This window comes from Mirounga leonina, unplaced genomic scaffold, assembly GCF_011800145.1.
Source record: "Mirounga leonina isolate KUSES-001 unplaced genomic scaffold, KU_Mleo_1.0 Mir_115, whole genome shotgun sequence".
Lineage (NCBI taxonomy): Eukaryota > Metazoa > Chordata > Mammalia > Carnivora > Phocidae > Mirounga > Mirounga leonina.
This window is the reverse complement of record NW_023270268.1, coordinates 70,333,317-70,347,429: the sequence shown is the minus strand read 5'-3', so window position 1 is coordinate 70,347,429 and position 14,113 is coordinate 70,333,317. Positions and strand designations below refer to the sequence as shown.

The window sequence follows — 14,113 nt, the reverse complement described above, 5'->3', positions numbered from 1 at the left end:
GGGTTAGAGGCAGAAGCAGGCTCCCTGCCGAGCAGGGAGCCCGATGCGGGACTCGATCCAGGGACTCTAGGATCATGACCTGAGCCGAAGGCAGTCGCTTAACCAACTGAGCCACCCAGGCGCCCTGGACAAGAGTTTTTAAATGCAAAAATTAAGTACAGGCAGATGGGAAGCCAATGGGCAATAAGAAAGTAAAACAAGGTTCCAGATCAAGGGCAGCAAGCATGCAATCCACAGAAAGGGGAAATATGATGAGGAAAAAGCACTATCAAAAAACAGGCTGGACAGCAAGGAAACACTCAAACAGCTCGCCAGTAGAACAAAACTTCCGGAATACAATATTTGCAAAATCCAAAAACCTTGCTTCCAAAAGCAAATCCACTGAAATAAAATTATCCATATGAACTAAGTAGAAAAAACCAAACGCGTGTAATCCCAGGAGAGTGTAGGCCTCTCCTGGACATCGATAAATCTTGCTTGTGGCCATGAAGTGTTAAGAAAAAATACAAATGTTGATGCAGTAATGATTCTTCCCATTTGCTCCAACTTTGCCATTTTCCTCTCTGCAGAGGGCTCCCACATATGCCTTAGAGCCGCACAGCCACCCCAGATAGCTAAAGGCAGACTCCAAACAGCTACGTTTTAACACACTGTATATTTACTGTTCCACCGATCAGTCATTTAGGAACTTTTTTCCTAAGGATAAAACCACATCCTTGCTCTGGGTATTTGGAGCAATGAGGATGCTGTCACCCAAACAGCTGGGGAAGGGTTTTGGCAAGGCATGAGGAACAGCTACTACAAGGTTCACAGGACAAATGAGCAAAATAAAACTTGTCAGAGTGAGGACACTGAGGTGAGCACCTTCGGCGGGGCTAAACTGAAGCTACAATCCACGTAGGCAGTTCCCAGTTTACATATAAAAAGAGAAAATGTGAAACCACCTATCAAAGGTAAAAACGTTTTATAATCATTTCTTCTCATTTTTAAAAAGAGATGGTTTTCTTCAGGATGCATTTCCCCTGACAAACTATATTAAACATGAAGATTAGGTTTCCAGGCTAACCCATAAAAGCCCATCACTACGAGCTGGATTTGAGTATGTATAATAGCCCTGAACAGAGCTCCCCCGCAGGGAGGCCAGCAAACACTCCTGCCCAAGGCTTTTGCTGAAGGGCAGAGCCTCATGCGGAACTGCCAAGTACAGGCTGTCTCTCCTTGGCAACCCCAAGACACTATAAATCTCATTTCACATTCTTCTCAGAAGGATCCCCTCCCAACTAAATCCCACTTAAAGAGATGGCTAGCATTAAGCAGGTTTAATGGGAAGGCATGATTATAACATCCCTTCCAGGTAGGTACTACAGAGGGAAAAGCCAAGGCTCAGAGAAATTCAGTGAAATTAAGACACCTGCTGAAGTCTTACTGCTACTAAGTAGTACTGGGGTGGGGGAGGGGCCGGGACCCAGGCCAGTCTGGCCCTCCACATGCTGCCTGGGGCAACTGAGAAGCAGACGTTGTTTTGGTGGCAGGAGCCAGGTGGGCGGCTGTGGGCAAGCACACGCGTCATGGAGGCTTGGGGAAAAGAGCAGTTTCTTCCCTTTTTTACCAAGGCCGTCTCATTCCAGGAAAGCAGACGGGGCAGGCGAAGGAGAGCACCCCACACAAGTAGCTTGTGCCAGGTGCTTGCCAGGCTTTCCTGAAGGGGAGGAGAGAGGCTCCAGCAGGACCCACCAGCTCCACTTCCCAAACTCCAAAGGACAGCTGGAACCCCGGGAGGTGGCTGCCCCAGCCTGACAGCTCCCCGACAGAACAGTGGCAAGGCCCAAGGTGCTGGGCTCCGGACCACCGGGCCCCCAGAGCCCACCCACCCTCATCAACCGATGTCCAGCCAGCGGGCTGGATCTGTCTGTCGGTGGTCCTGCTCTGCTGGTGCAGGCCTAGAGAAACAGTGCATATCGGCTGGGGCTCCGTCCAAAGCTTCAGGCTTGAGACTCAATGGCAGAACATGCCCAAAGGCACACGTCCAAAGGAGCAAATCAGCAGCTGGGCCTAAGGAACACAATATGCGAATTACTTTCACCCTTGTCCCCTGCCCACTCCTCTCTCCTCCTGGCCAGTCAATCCACTGATCCCACTAACAGACCACCAAGCGTATTTCGAAGAACTGCTGCGGACAGAGACATCTGTGTCCAGGTCACCACTTTGAGCAACACCCAAAGAATTAACCAGGGCCAAGAAAGCGACACTTGGTCGCATCAGGAGAAAAGTTTTCATAATTGCAACTCACAAGAGCTCTGGGCCAATCGCCCATGTAGTCAATATGGGGCAGATTTACTCTATAGAGTGATTTTATTTCATACAACAGTCAAGTCTGCGTGTATTCCCTCTGTAACTACTCGTGCAACAGGATTATCTGTTCAAATTTCTAATTCCTGGAGGAAATACTGCCCCAGACTCCTGTCTGAGCTTCTCCACGCAGCACCCACCCACCTGATTTGACCGACTCACCCTCGTATATGCCCTTGATACACTCCATCCGCCCTGCTACAAACCCTGAAATGACCTTTAGCTCCTCCCACTCCTTCATCTGCAGCATATTCTAAGTTACTAAGTTGCGCTGTACCTTTCATCAAAAATGTCTACTGAGTTTAGTCCCATCACTCTGCCATCTCTCTCCCCACTATCGTCACCCTCATGAAAGCATCACACCCCCCCCAATATTACTACTACCCCGATTCCTATTCCAGTTCTCCCCACCTCCCAACCTTAGTCCTCCTTCGGCTTCCAGAACAGCCACAGCAAGTAACCACTGTCCTTGAGCTGTTCCCTGGCTCCCGACTGGCCAGCCCATCGGTCGAACTTTACCAAGGCCGACCTTTATAACCCGCAGAGGATTCAGCCTTGCTTTTCAGTTGCCCGAGTAATCCTCTCTTCCTCACATATGTCCCAAGCTTGGTGCCACCTCCATGCCTCTGTCCCTTCCTCCCCCAAAATGCCACTTTTCAGATCCCATCCAGGTGTCCAGACCAGTAACTTTTCTAGATTGTATTGATTATTCCTGCATCTGAAATCTCCATTCGTACATGGTAAGCGCCACAATGTTTAAAATTTAATACTCTATAAGTGCTTCAGGGTCTAAGGTCATGACACGTCAGGGCTTAAGTCCCATCTGTGTCACGCACCAGTCTTTGAACAAGTCCCTGAGCAAGCTACGTAATCTCTCTGACTCTGTTTCCTCTTCTGTGAAACAGGGCAACAATAGTAATTATCACTTACAAGCCAATTACTACTGTAATTAAATGAGATAATGTATATAAAAGTACCCAGCACCGTGTTTGACTCCTAGTAGACACTCAAAATTGGCGCCCATACTCCATATTATGCTAGAAACATCCATGTCACACTCTTCTTTACTGTGGTCCTGTTTCCCTCCTAAACACTCAGACCCTCCCAGGGCAGTGCTGGGTACATAGTAGGCTCTAAGTAAGTATGAATACTTGCTAATTAACACAAAACAAATTGTTTTATTTTTAATTTCATCACAGGAAGCACACATACTGTTGTGCACCTCAAGCACCATCTCTAGTCTGGAGGCGTATTCAGATTCATTAAATTCTTGTCATTATTGCATTGACCTGCTGTTCCAGACCTAAAAATAGGTGCTCTTGTTCCCATCTTCCCTGTGCCTGGGGACAAGAGGAGTCCTGGGCTGACTGCCCATAATACTGAACATGAGTGGTAGCCCAGAGGCCCGGGCTACCTCCACAGAGACCAGCCCTCTTGTCATCTCCCCGAGGAGCACTCTGTGTGATCACGTCCACCAAGATCCCTCTGGCGCCCAGAATCACAACACACAAAACACCTAGGAAGAACCCAAGACACCTCTCCCTAGCTTGTCAAGGGTCAAGTTTACGACTTTTTAGATTATAATATGACAAAATAAAAATATGGTATTGGTTACTTTTAATAACATTTTTTATTCCAAAGTACATGTTCATGATTTTTAAAAAATTAGAAAAAACAGGGGCGCCTGGGTAGTTCAGTCGCTTAAATGTTCAACTCTTGATCTCAGCTCAGGCCTCGATCTCACAGTGAGTTCAAGCACCCTGTTGGGCTCCATGCTGGGCATGGAGCCTACTTAAAAAAAAAAACAAAAAAGACAGAAAAACAGAAAAGATGCAGCCTCAGCAGCACAAGTACACAAGACCCCAAGTGTTCCATGTGCTCAACAATCAGGATCCCACCCATGACAGAGATGTACAAAGTGCTTCGTGAGCAAAGGAAAATGAGTGTCTAACTCAGCCTGGGGACAAGGGAGTGGTGAGGGCTTTCCAGAGAACATCTGAGCTGCTTTTTAAGGATCAGTAGGGTTTTTCCCTGGGGGGGTGAGGGGTTGGGAGAAGGCATTCCAGGCCAAGGGAAGAGCATGCGCCAATGCATGGAGGGCTGAAGGCATGGAGCACGTGAAGAACACAAAGTCCCTTGGGCCTAAAGGAATGTAAGTAGAGGTTAGGTGTTAAGTGACAACACTGGCAAGGAAAGTTGGATCAACTTGGTAAACTGATTTGAGGTGCTATGTTAGGAAAGCCTGAATGGTGCTTCGAAAATATCTAGGCAGCGAAATGACATGATAAGACCCATGTTTTAGGAGAACTGAGGGTGCAGTGTGACAGACTGGAAGGAAGGCAAGATGGTCAGTTAAGAAAATTCTTATGCAACAGTCCAAGCAAGAGATGATGAGGACTTGAGCCTGGGCCGTGGATAAGGAGAGAGGAGGCTACCCCGGAACCTGGTCTCTAGTGGGATGTAATATAAAAGAGAGGGAGAACTTTTGGCTTTCGCCTCACAGGAGGCGAAGGTGCGACTCTCTTCAGTGGTCCCGAATCCGGACTCATCCGACACCAGCTGCCTCCGCCGTGCCGCCTAAATTCGACCCCAGTGAGAACAAAGTCACGTGCCTGAGGTGCACCCGTGGTGAAGTCAGAGCCACGTCTGCCCTGGCGCCAAAGATCAGCCTGCTGGGCCTGTCTCCGAAAAAGGTTGGTGATGACATCGCCAAGGTGACCAGTGATTGGAAGGGTCTAAAGATTACAGTGAAACTGACCATTTAGAACAGACAGGCCCAGATTGAAAGGGTACCTTCTACCTCTGCCCTGATTATCAAAGCCCTCAAGGAACCACCAAGAGATAGCAAGAAGCAGAAAAACATTGAGCACAGTGGAAGTATCACTTTTGATGAGATTGTCAATTTTGGCCGACAGATGCGGCACCAATCTTTAGCCAAAGAACTCTCTGGAACCATTAAAGAGATCACGGGGACTGCCCAGTCTGTGGACTGCCATGCTGATGGCCACCACGCTCATGACATCATAGATGACATCAACAGTGGTGCCATGGAATGCCCAGCTAGTTAACTACAAAGGAAAATATTTCAATAAAGGATCATTTGACAAAAAAAAATAAAAATAAAAAGATGGGGCACCTGGCTGGCTCAGTCAGTGAAGCGTCTGCCTTTGGCTCAAGTCATGATCCCAGGGTCCTGGGATTGAGCCCCACATCAGGCTCCCTGCTCCGCGGGGGGCCTGCTTCTCCCTCTCCCACTCCCTCTCCCTCTGCTTGCACTCTCACTCTATCAAATAAATAAATAAAATCTTTTAAAAAATAAAACAAAATAAAATAAAAGAGAGAGATACATGCATGCCCACAGCAGCCTTACTCACAATAGGCAAAAATGGAGGCAAGCCAAGTGTCCATCAGCAGATGAATGGATAAACAAGATGTGGTCTACACATACAATGGAATGTTACTCAGCTTTAAAAGGGAAGGAAATTCTGACACATGCTACAACATGGACAAACCATACAAACATGGTAAGTGGAATAAGCCCGTCACAAAAGGGTAACTACTGTATGGTCTCGCTTCCATAAGGTGGTACCTAGAGCAAATTCATAGAGACAGAAAATAGAATGATGGTTGCCAGAAGCTGGGAGGCTGGTGGGCTGGGGAGTTATTGGTAAAAGGGGACAGAGTTTCAGTTTTGCAAGATGAAGAGCTCCAGAGAGGCATGGTGGTGATGGTCATGGAACAACGCGAATGTCCTTTAATGCCACCAAACAGGATGCTTAAACACCGTTAAGATGGTTAAATTTATGTTATGTGCATTTTATACAATTTTTTTGAAGATTTTATTTATTTATTTGACAGAGAGATACACAGCGAGAGAGGGAACACAAGCAGGGGGAGTGGGAGAGGGAGAAGCAGGCTTCCCGCGGAGCAGGGAGCCCGATGTGGGCTCGATCCCAGGACCCTGGGATCATGACCTGAGCCGAAGGCAGACGCTTAACGACTGAGCCACCCAGGCGCCCCTTATACAATTTTTTATAAAGCAAGGGAGGGAGAGGGAGGCAGAGTTGATAATACTGTACATCTCCCAGCCTGTGGCCCTAAATGAAGGGCAGCACCCTTAACTGCACTCCAGTCCACGGGAAGAACAACGCAGGGGAGTGAAAACAGAATTCAGAGCTGCACAAAACTTTCCCAAGCGGCTCCCTGACAGGATCAGCATTGTCTCCTACATTCCCAGACCCTAAAAATGATACAGCTTGAAAGATAATTAACGGCAGCCCAAAAGAGACAGGAAGTGCCTTCTTGATTATTCGTTTGGGAAAGCGGGATTCTAGTGTATGTGGGGCAGATTACACATATACGTCAATTTCACTCCTTCCTGAAACCCAAAGAAAAGAACAGTAAAGACATCATGCCTTTAAGAAACATCAACCGTAGCAACAAAATCTGGAAACCAGGCTGCAGATGGAGAAGCAGTACAAGACTAAGAGGAGCCGACAAAGAGGATTCCTGCAGTGGAGAAAACCAAGATCCGTTCTGATGTCCACCCCAGAATTTCCAAGAGACTCCAGAACTAGTAGCTCCACGAACTCTGAAAGCTGAGGTGGAACAAGGGCTGAAGGAAGAACAGCGCAGGGGAGTGAAAAGAGAATTAGCACTCAAGAAGGAAGGTTTGAAAATCCGTCTAGGCAGCAATCAGAGCCCCAAATCCCTCCTCCACGCGCAGTGGGCCCTCCCACATGGGCAAACCACAAGAGGTTTATTCTCTAGAGCAGGTAAAAACACGGGACTCGGGTCTGTGGGACAAGGAGCTCAGTTAAGAACAGGAGTTCCATTAGGAATACATGGAGACTTAGAGGTATGTGTGTAATGTATGTGTATAAGTCCGGATGTGGACCAAAAATACCAACTATTCTAAGTATTTCAGGCAGGAAGGGATTTTTTTTTTTAATTTTATTTATTTATTTGAGACAGAGAGAATGAGAGACAGAGAGCATGAGAGGGAGGAGGGTCAGAGGGAGAAGCAGACTCCCTGCCAAGCAGGGAGCCCGATGCGGGACTCGATCCCGGGACTCCAGGATCATGACCTGAGCCGAAGGCAGTCGCCCAACCAACTGAGCCACCCAGGCGCCCGGAAGGGATTTAATACAGGGAATTAGAGGGTACGTAATCATGGTTAGAGCTGTGAGAGCCAAGGTCAGAGAAACCACCACTCATGTTCAGGAAATCCAGATGCACAAGCATCGTAAGAAACTGCATAGATGATCCCAGCTCCCCCATGGCTGAGGTGGCCTGGAGTCCCAGAAGGATACTCTGAAGCTGACAGGAAAATCGCACACCTGGCACGGCTGTTGCTACAGTAACAATGTAGCTTCTCCTTCTGAAGCTCTCACTGGCAGAATCAAAATCAGAACCCTCCTGTCTAGGGGCATCTGGGTGGCTCAGTCACTTAAGAGTCTGCCTTTGGCTCAGGTCATGATCTCAGCGACCTGGGATCGAGCCCGCATCAGGCCTACTCAGCAGAGAGTCTGCTTCTCCCTTTCCTTCTGCTCCTCCCCCCACTCATGCTCTTTCTCTCTCTTCTCTCAAATAAATAAAATTTTAAAAGGAAAAAAAAAGCGTGCCTGGGTGGCTCAGTTGGTTAAGCGACTGCCTTTGGCTCAGGTCATGATCCAGAAGTCCCAGGATTGAGTCCCGCATGGAGCTCCCTGCTCAGCAGGGAGTCTGCTTCTCCCTTTGGCCCTCCCCCCTACCCATGCGCACGCTCTCTCATTCTCTCTCTCTCAAATAAATAAATAAAATCTTAAAAAAAAAAAAAAAAAAAAGAATCCTCCTGTCAAAAGATTCTGGCAACGGTATTGTCCAGGTTCCCAGCCCCTACAATGTGGGAGATCGCTTAACAAAACGGGGATAGGGTTGAGAACCAGAAGACCATATCCGGCCATATCCAATATCCAGATGCCGAGACCACCCTCGTCCTCTCCTCCCACTCAGTTCCCTGCTCCCTGGTACTGGCAGATAAACCTTCACTTTCCAGGCAGAAGATGACAAAAGTCTCCTAACCAGGGGCTAAAGGAAAAAAATCAGGATGCTAAAATTTAAGGTTCTCAAAGAAACAGCCCAACCAGATCACCCTCCAGTGAAGCTCACAGTCAACAGAATAAGGAATTCTCACCTCCAAAAAAGGCCGATTCCCAGCCAAGTTGCTGCAGTTTTTTTCAAAAGGTCCCAAATTCTCTAAACTTTAATTTGCTTCAAAAAGAATGTACAGGAGACATAGGACATCTGTAGTTGAGCTAAGATTAACAACCAATTATTCAGTCACCACAAATGTGAAAATGTGAACCCGTAAAAGTGACAGTGCAGATGGGATGTGTCACTGGAGTAACGGGTTGTGCCTACACATCGAACTCTGGAACTCTGGTTTTCGAAGTCCGACCTGGAAACCCTGTCATGCCCCCAAGGCCCTTCGAGTGATCTGCGAGGTCAAAACTATTTTCATAACATGAACTTATCTGCCTTTGCCACTCCTGTTCTCTACTGAGCATACAGAGGCATTTTTAAGAGTCTGCATGACATCTGATGACACCATCACTCTAAAAGCTAACAGAATGGAAGTTGTTTTAAATTTTTCTCGGTCTTAATTTCTAACGGGGTAAATATCAATAGACAGAAACCACATAAAAGCCCTCTGGCATCCTCGAAAATATTTAAGAGTATATAGGGCCAAAAATCTTGAGAATCATTGCTATAAAACAACATTTTAGTTAGTTGCTTTTGGAAAGGAACTTTTAATATGTGAAACTAATTAGAATGAGTTTAAGTTTATATCTTCAGGGGAAAAAGAAATAAGAAATGTTTTACTATCTTAAATTTTTGATCCCTTAGGAGGAAGATTTTTCCACATAGATCCCCAAATTATCTTTCCCCTACAAGTAAGCACCATGATGGAAGTCTCACTGCCTGGAAGGGAGCATGCACACCCCTACAGTAGTGAGCCCCTAACACGAGCTGTTCCTACAGGTAAATGATCTCAAAGCCCTTCCCAGTGGCTATGTAAACCAGCCAGTACCATGAGGCCCCAGCTCCCCAGAGTTTTACAGAGGAATGTGGAGAACCAACCGTGACATCTCAACATCGCTAAGGGATCTCAGAGCTTCAGAGAATGGGAAACAAGCTCCTTTTTACAAAATCATGCTGATGCTGGAAAGGAAGGAGAGGTGTAAGGCACTGCTTATGCTGGTGTCACATCCTCTCGGGCCACCTTTTCAGCGTGTGCAGCTGCTTGTCATAGCAAGTGTGGCCAGAGATCCATGCCTCACTGCACGGGGATCTCTCTCTCCTCAGCAGCTGCTGGTCTCGGGAAGGCTTCTCAGGAGGCCCCTCCGGCACAAATACAAACCTGGAAGGGTGAGGGAGTTTCATCCCTGGAGCACCCCTGACCAGCAGACCATGGGAGCCAGTGGATAAATACTCCCCTCTCCATGTCCCAGGTGGAGGATACTGAGGCACATTCAACAGTTCCCCAGAGGTCCCTGGCCGGACTGAGCACCAGTGATCCATCATGGCAGCCAGCTCAGTAACTCACTCTTGGATTGGCTTTCCTTCCTCCCCTTTGTCAGTATTCCCTTGGATGTTCTTCCTCTTATGTTCCCTGGGATACCTTTCCAAAATAAATTGCCCGTGCTAAGCCCTTGTCTCAGTCCTTCAGTTGACCCCTGCTAAGATAAGGCATAAGATAAGCTCTCCACCTCCAGCCAGGTGGGGAAGGGGCATAGTTAGCATGAGAGGGGCCCAGCTCCTCCCCGATCCTAAAGCTTGGTAGAAGGCTTCACATCTAGCAGATGTTTTAAAACAACCAGTTAAGTGAAAAGAGAATGAAATGATGGCCAGCTATGGAAGAGACACTGCAACTAATCGCTGTGTTGTATGACATAGACTCTAACTAATGTGGGTTTCAGAGGAAACAATGAAGTCTCAAGCAGAAGATGATGAAGACAGGAGGGTGGTTCTGGAAAAGGAAATGAGTCCTAGCCACTGGAGACCCAGAGACTGGCCTCCCCAAAGCTGGCATCCTAGAAGGTGAGGGGAGGTGGGGCAGAGTACATTCAGATGAACGAGGGGTTCAACAACCTAGGGGATGAGCAGATTTTACACGGTGGTCCATGAAGGCTTGTGAGAAAAAGTATGGACCGATGTCTCCACTTAACCACACCAAACTTTCTACATAATCCCGGACAATCAAACACTTGGGCTTACAACCCCATGCCTGACTCTCTGTATCTCTTTCTTTTCTTCCCAGAGTGATTATGAATTGTCCGGGCATACTTTACACATTAATTTATTTAATCGACAAAAAACCCCATGAGGTAGGTTCTATTATTACCCCCATTTTACAGATGGAGAACCTGGAAGACAGAGAAGTTACACAGCTGGGAGACAGAGCTGGGGTTAAACCCTGCCAGTCTGGCTCTCTCTCACACTTTGTCCCCCACAGTCAATAAAGTCACCACATCCCACGTGATAATCCCACGTGATTCCTTTCACAGTGTTTCCCATATGTTGAATCCTTAGCATTTTCAGAACCTGTAACCACAGGTAACTCATACATTTCCTAGGTTTTGGTTGGGTTCCTGATATATATATATATATATATACATATATATATCAGATGCTGGGCCAGCTGCAGGGGATAAGATGCAAAGGCCTCACTCTCCAGGTAGTTCCCATTACACACCTTGCAAGATGAGCCATGTCATGGAGAGCTGAACCTACAGGTCAAGGTGAGAAGGTGAGCCTGGGCTGAAATTGGGAAGAATTGGTAGGTGAAAAGCACAAATTCTCACTCATCTCAGAAGAAGTGTCACTGAGCATCTGCCCTGTGCTAAGCCATAGAAGGTAGGAAGGAAGGAGAGGGACACTGAAATGAGTTACCATACAGTCCCACTCAATCCTCATACCCACACAGGTAAGGCATAGCAAAGCTGTTCACACCAGGCCTTAGATATGGTAGATCTGTAATAAGAAATGATCATTTCAGTCTCCTTCTAACACCACTTTAAGTCACATAACTTATAGTAGTTTTCCGTAACTGACCAGATTAAACCAAGTTCCTATTGTAGGTATTCAAGGCCCTCATCTTCTACTCTCCACTTGGTTCAGACCTCACTACTCGTTAAATCAATCTTTTTCTTCCCAGTACATTACAAGCAAATAAGAAGAAAATAGTCACACTTTATGTGTTTGCCCATGTGATTTACTTTGCTGGTTACTGGTCTTCTTTATTTCTATCTGTCTTTATCCATGGCCATTTTCAAAAGTATCCGATGATTTTTTTTTCCACTCACATGGCTTTGGTCTTTCCTCTACCACAGTCCCATGGCACTTGTAGATTTAAGTCTCTGGGGTGTTTGGCACCAGTGGATTTTACTCTCTATGGTTCTTACAGCCATGCATGTATGAGTTGGCACATAGTAGGTGCTCAAGAACCCTTATCTGATTCATGATGAAGTGTTAAGTAAGTACCATAAGGAAATATCGCTCATGATCTTACATTGTGCTTTAATATAACTTGTTATAAAACCTTCTTTCTCTTCCTCCTCATAGATAATGAAATATACTGATTCATCAGCCTTGTAAATAAGCCCAGTCTCCCCAAGGAACTACTGTGATATGAATGAAATCATCACTTTACACTGGACATGATGCTTCTAGAAGAGTGTTTGGCACACCATTAACTCCCAATAACTATTTGTGGAAGTGAATTAAAATAATCAGCTTTATTTCACACCTGTCACATACTATATAATGTGGTAAAGATTTCCAGTAACAAAGTTTGCAAGATGAATTTGAAGAGCAACCCCGATCAAACATAGAAAAAGTAGTTTTACCCACTCTACACACTGTACTATCCTAAAAGACTAGGCCACTTTCTTTTTCCTGGACTTCACAATCTGTCAATTGCTTAAGTTAGTTAAGACCATCATCCCTCTCCACCCTTAGGAGCTCCTAATGGGAACCTGCCCATCACTGGATGCAAAATCTGAAAATGGCATTTTCAAATACTTTGTGGAGAATACTATTTAATGACACTACTGACAGTCACTTTAAGTAGTGTGATCACAATATGCTAAGTATTTAAATACAACCATCTCATTCCACTTAGACCTTTTTGAAAGAAAATAATTAAGTAATCAAAAAAGTGAAATTTTTATCCCCCAAATGATCCGGAATTAACATAAAAGAAAAACTGAATATCGTAGAGAGGATATGAATTCTGGGACTCCAATGTGTAACAAACAAAAATGCTTTGGTATCAGCCAATATGAATCCAACAGATAATAAAGGATACTTTGGAAAATTTGCCTCTCATTTGAGGTTGTTGTTTTTTTTCCCCCTCCAACAATACTCTACAGAATGTGAGTAAAATCTGTTAGACTACTGTTTGAAACCTGCCTCAGTCCTCCTAATCCATGCACCTCCCGGTTGCATTGAGATCTGCCGGGTGACACATGAGATCTAAAGTGGGTGGATAAAAATAACCTGGTCCTCAAAAAGACATGATAAACGCCAGACAGCTGAGTCACTTTGAAGCCCATCTGACTCTGGAAAGGGACATTCACCCTCCTTTTCCTTGTCGCACATATACATGCCACCTGGTGAAAAACACTACCAACCGCCCTGGGTGGAAGGCGGTGATCTGTAGTAACTCCCCCCCCCCCCCCGCCCCCGCCCAATCCCGTCTCCGGTCACGACCCGCGGCTAAACTTTTAATAATTTATACTAATGCATTTCAGCCCAGGCGATTCATGTAGAGGAGTAAGGGGAATGATTGAAAGAAACCATAAAATCCAGAAGACCCTCTATTTCTGCTGCCCAACTGGAGGCACTCGAAGGTTTCTTCTGACATTGTAACGGGAAGAAAAGGTGTGGGGAGCAATAGAAAGTGGAGGAAGAAAAGCTCGGCGAGGAAATCCGAGTCGTCCGGGAGTGGGACTCCCTAGGCAAAGCAAACGGTCCCAGAAAGAGAAGGGCTGTGTGTGTCCGGGGCGGGGGAGCGGGGGGTGGGGGGGATCGATGCGGTCCACCCAGCCGCCCTCCGCTCTCGCCCCCAGAGAGGACGCAAACCATCCGCAACGCGCAGTTAAGATCAGGTCTTCGATTGGATCTATCTTTCAAACGGTGGCGGGGCTGGGGCCAGGCAGCTGCGAACTGGGGCCCTGTCAGCCTAGGACGGCTGGCGGAGCCAACCCCGCGGCGACCCCGTCTTCAGCTGCAGCAGCCTCGGGGCCAAGAGCGCCCCGCACGCAGTAGGCGCTCACTCGGTGTCTGCCGAACTGCAGTGCCCCTGAGCGCACTCCGCCGCCGCGGGAGGAGGTCCCCGGCTGCCACTGCGCATCTTCTCCCCCAGCTTCACGTGCCGCCCAGTTCCGCGGCTCGCGGCCGCCCCAGGCCGCTGGCGCCGCGACCCTCCCCCGGGGCGCCGCGAACGCCGCCGAGCCTCACTTACGGGGGAGTCGTACGAGAAGGCGCACTCGTTCTTGTACACCCTGTCCCCCGACCTGGGCACGCGGATCGTGGGCATGTGAGGCACCAGCAGCTCGCCGATGTCTCCTGCAGCCATCTTCCTGCTGCCGCTGCCGCCCGGCATGCCGAACAGGGCGCCCCGGCGCTGCATGGCCGCGGCGCGCACCCGAGCAGAGCCGAGCCGAGCCGGGTCGGGCCGGAGCGCTGGGTCAGCCCGCGGCGGCGGCGGCGGCGGCGG

General features: G+C 47.6%; 1 protein-coding gene and 1 pseudogene across 3 annotated transcripts in view; one reads left to right on the top strand and one right to left on the bottom strand.

Annotated features, from left to right (window-relative positions):
- The window catches only part of USP13 (ubiquitin specific peptidase 13), a 127,329-nt gene extending 113,216 nt beyond the window's left edge, over positions 1-14,113 (bottom strand). For 2 of the 3 annotated variants that reach the window (XM_034999472.1, XM_034999463.1), the window contains exon 1: positions 13,859-14,113. In XM_034999472.1, coding sequence (XP_034855363.1) covers positions 13,859-14,026 — 168 coding nt within the window. In that variant the 5' untranslated portion in view covers positions 14,027-14,113. The remainder of the gene's footprint in view (positions 1-13,858) is intronic. The other variant, XM_034999473.1, reaches the window with a different exon arrangement.
- LOC117999078 lies at positions 4,458-5,678 on the top strand (annotated as a pseudogene).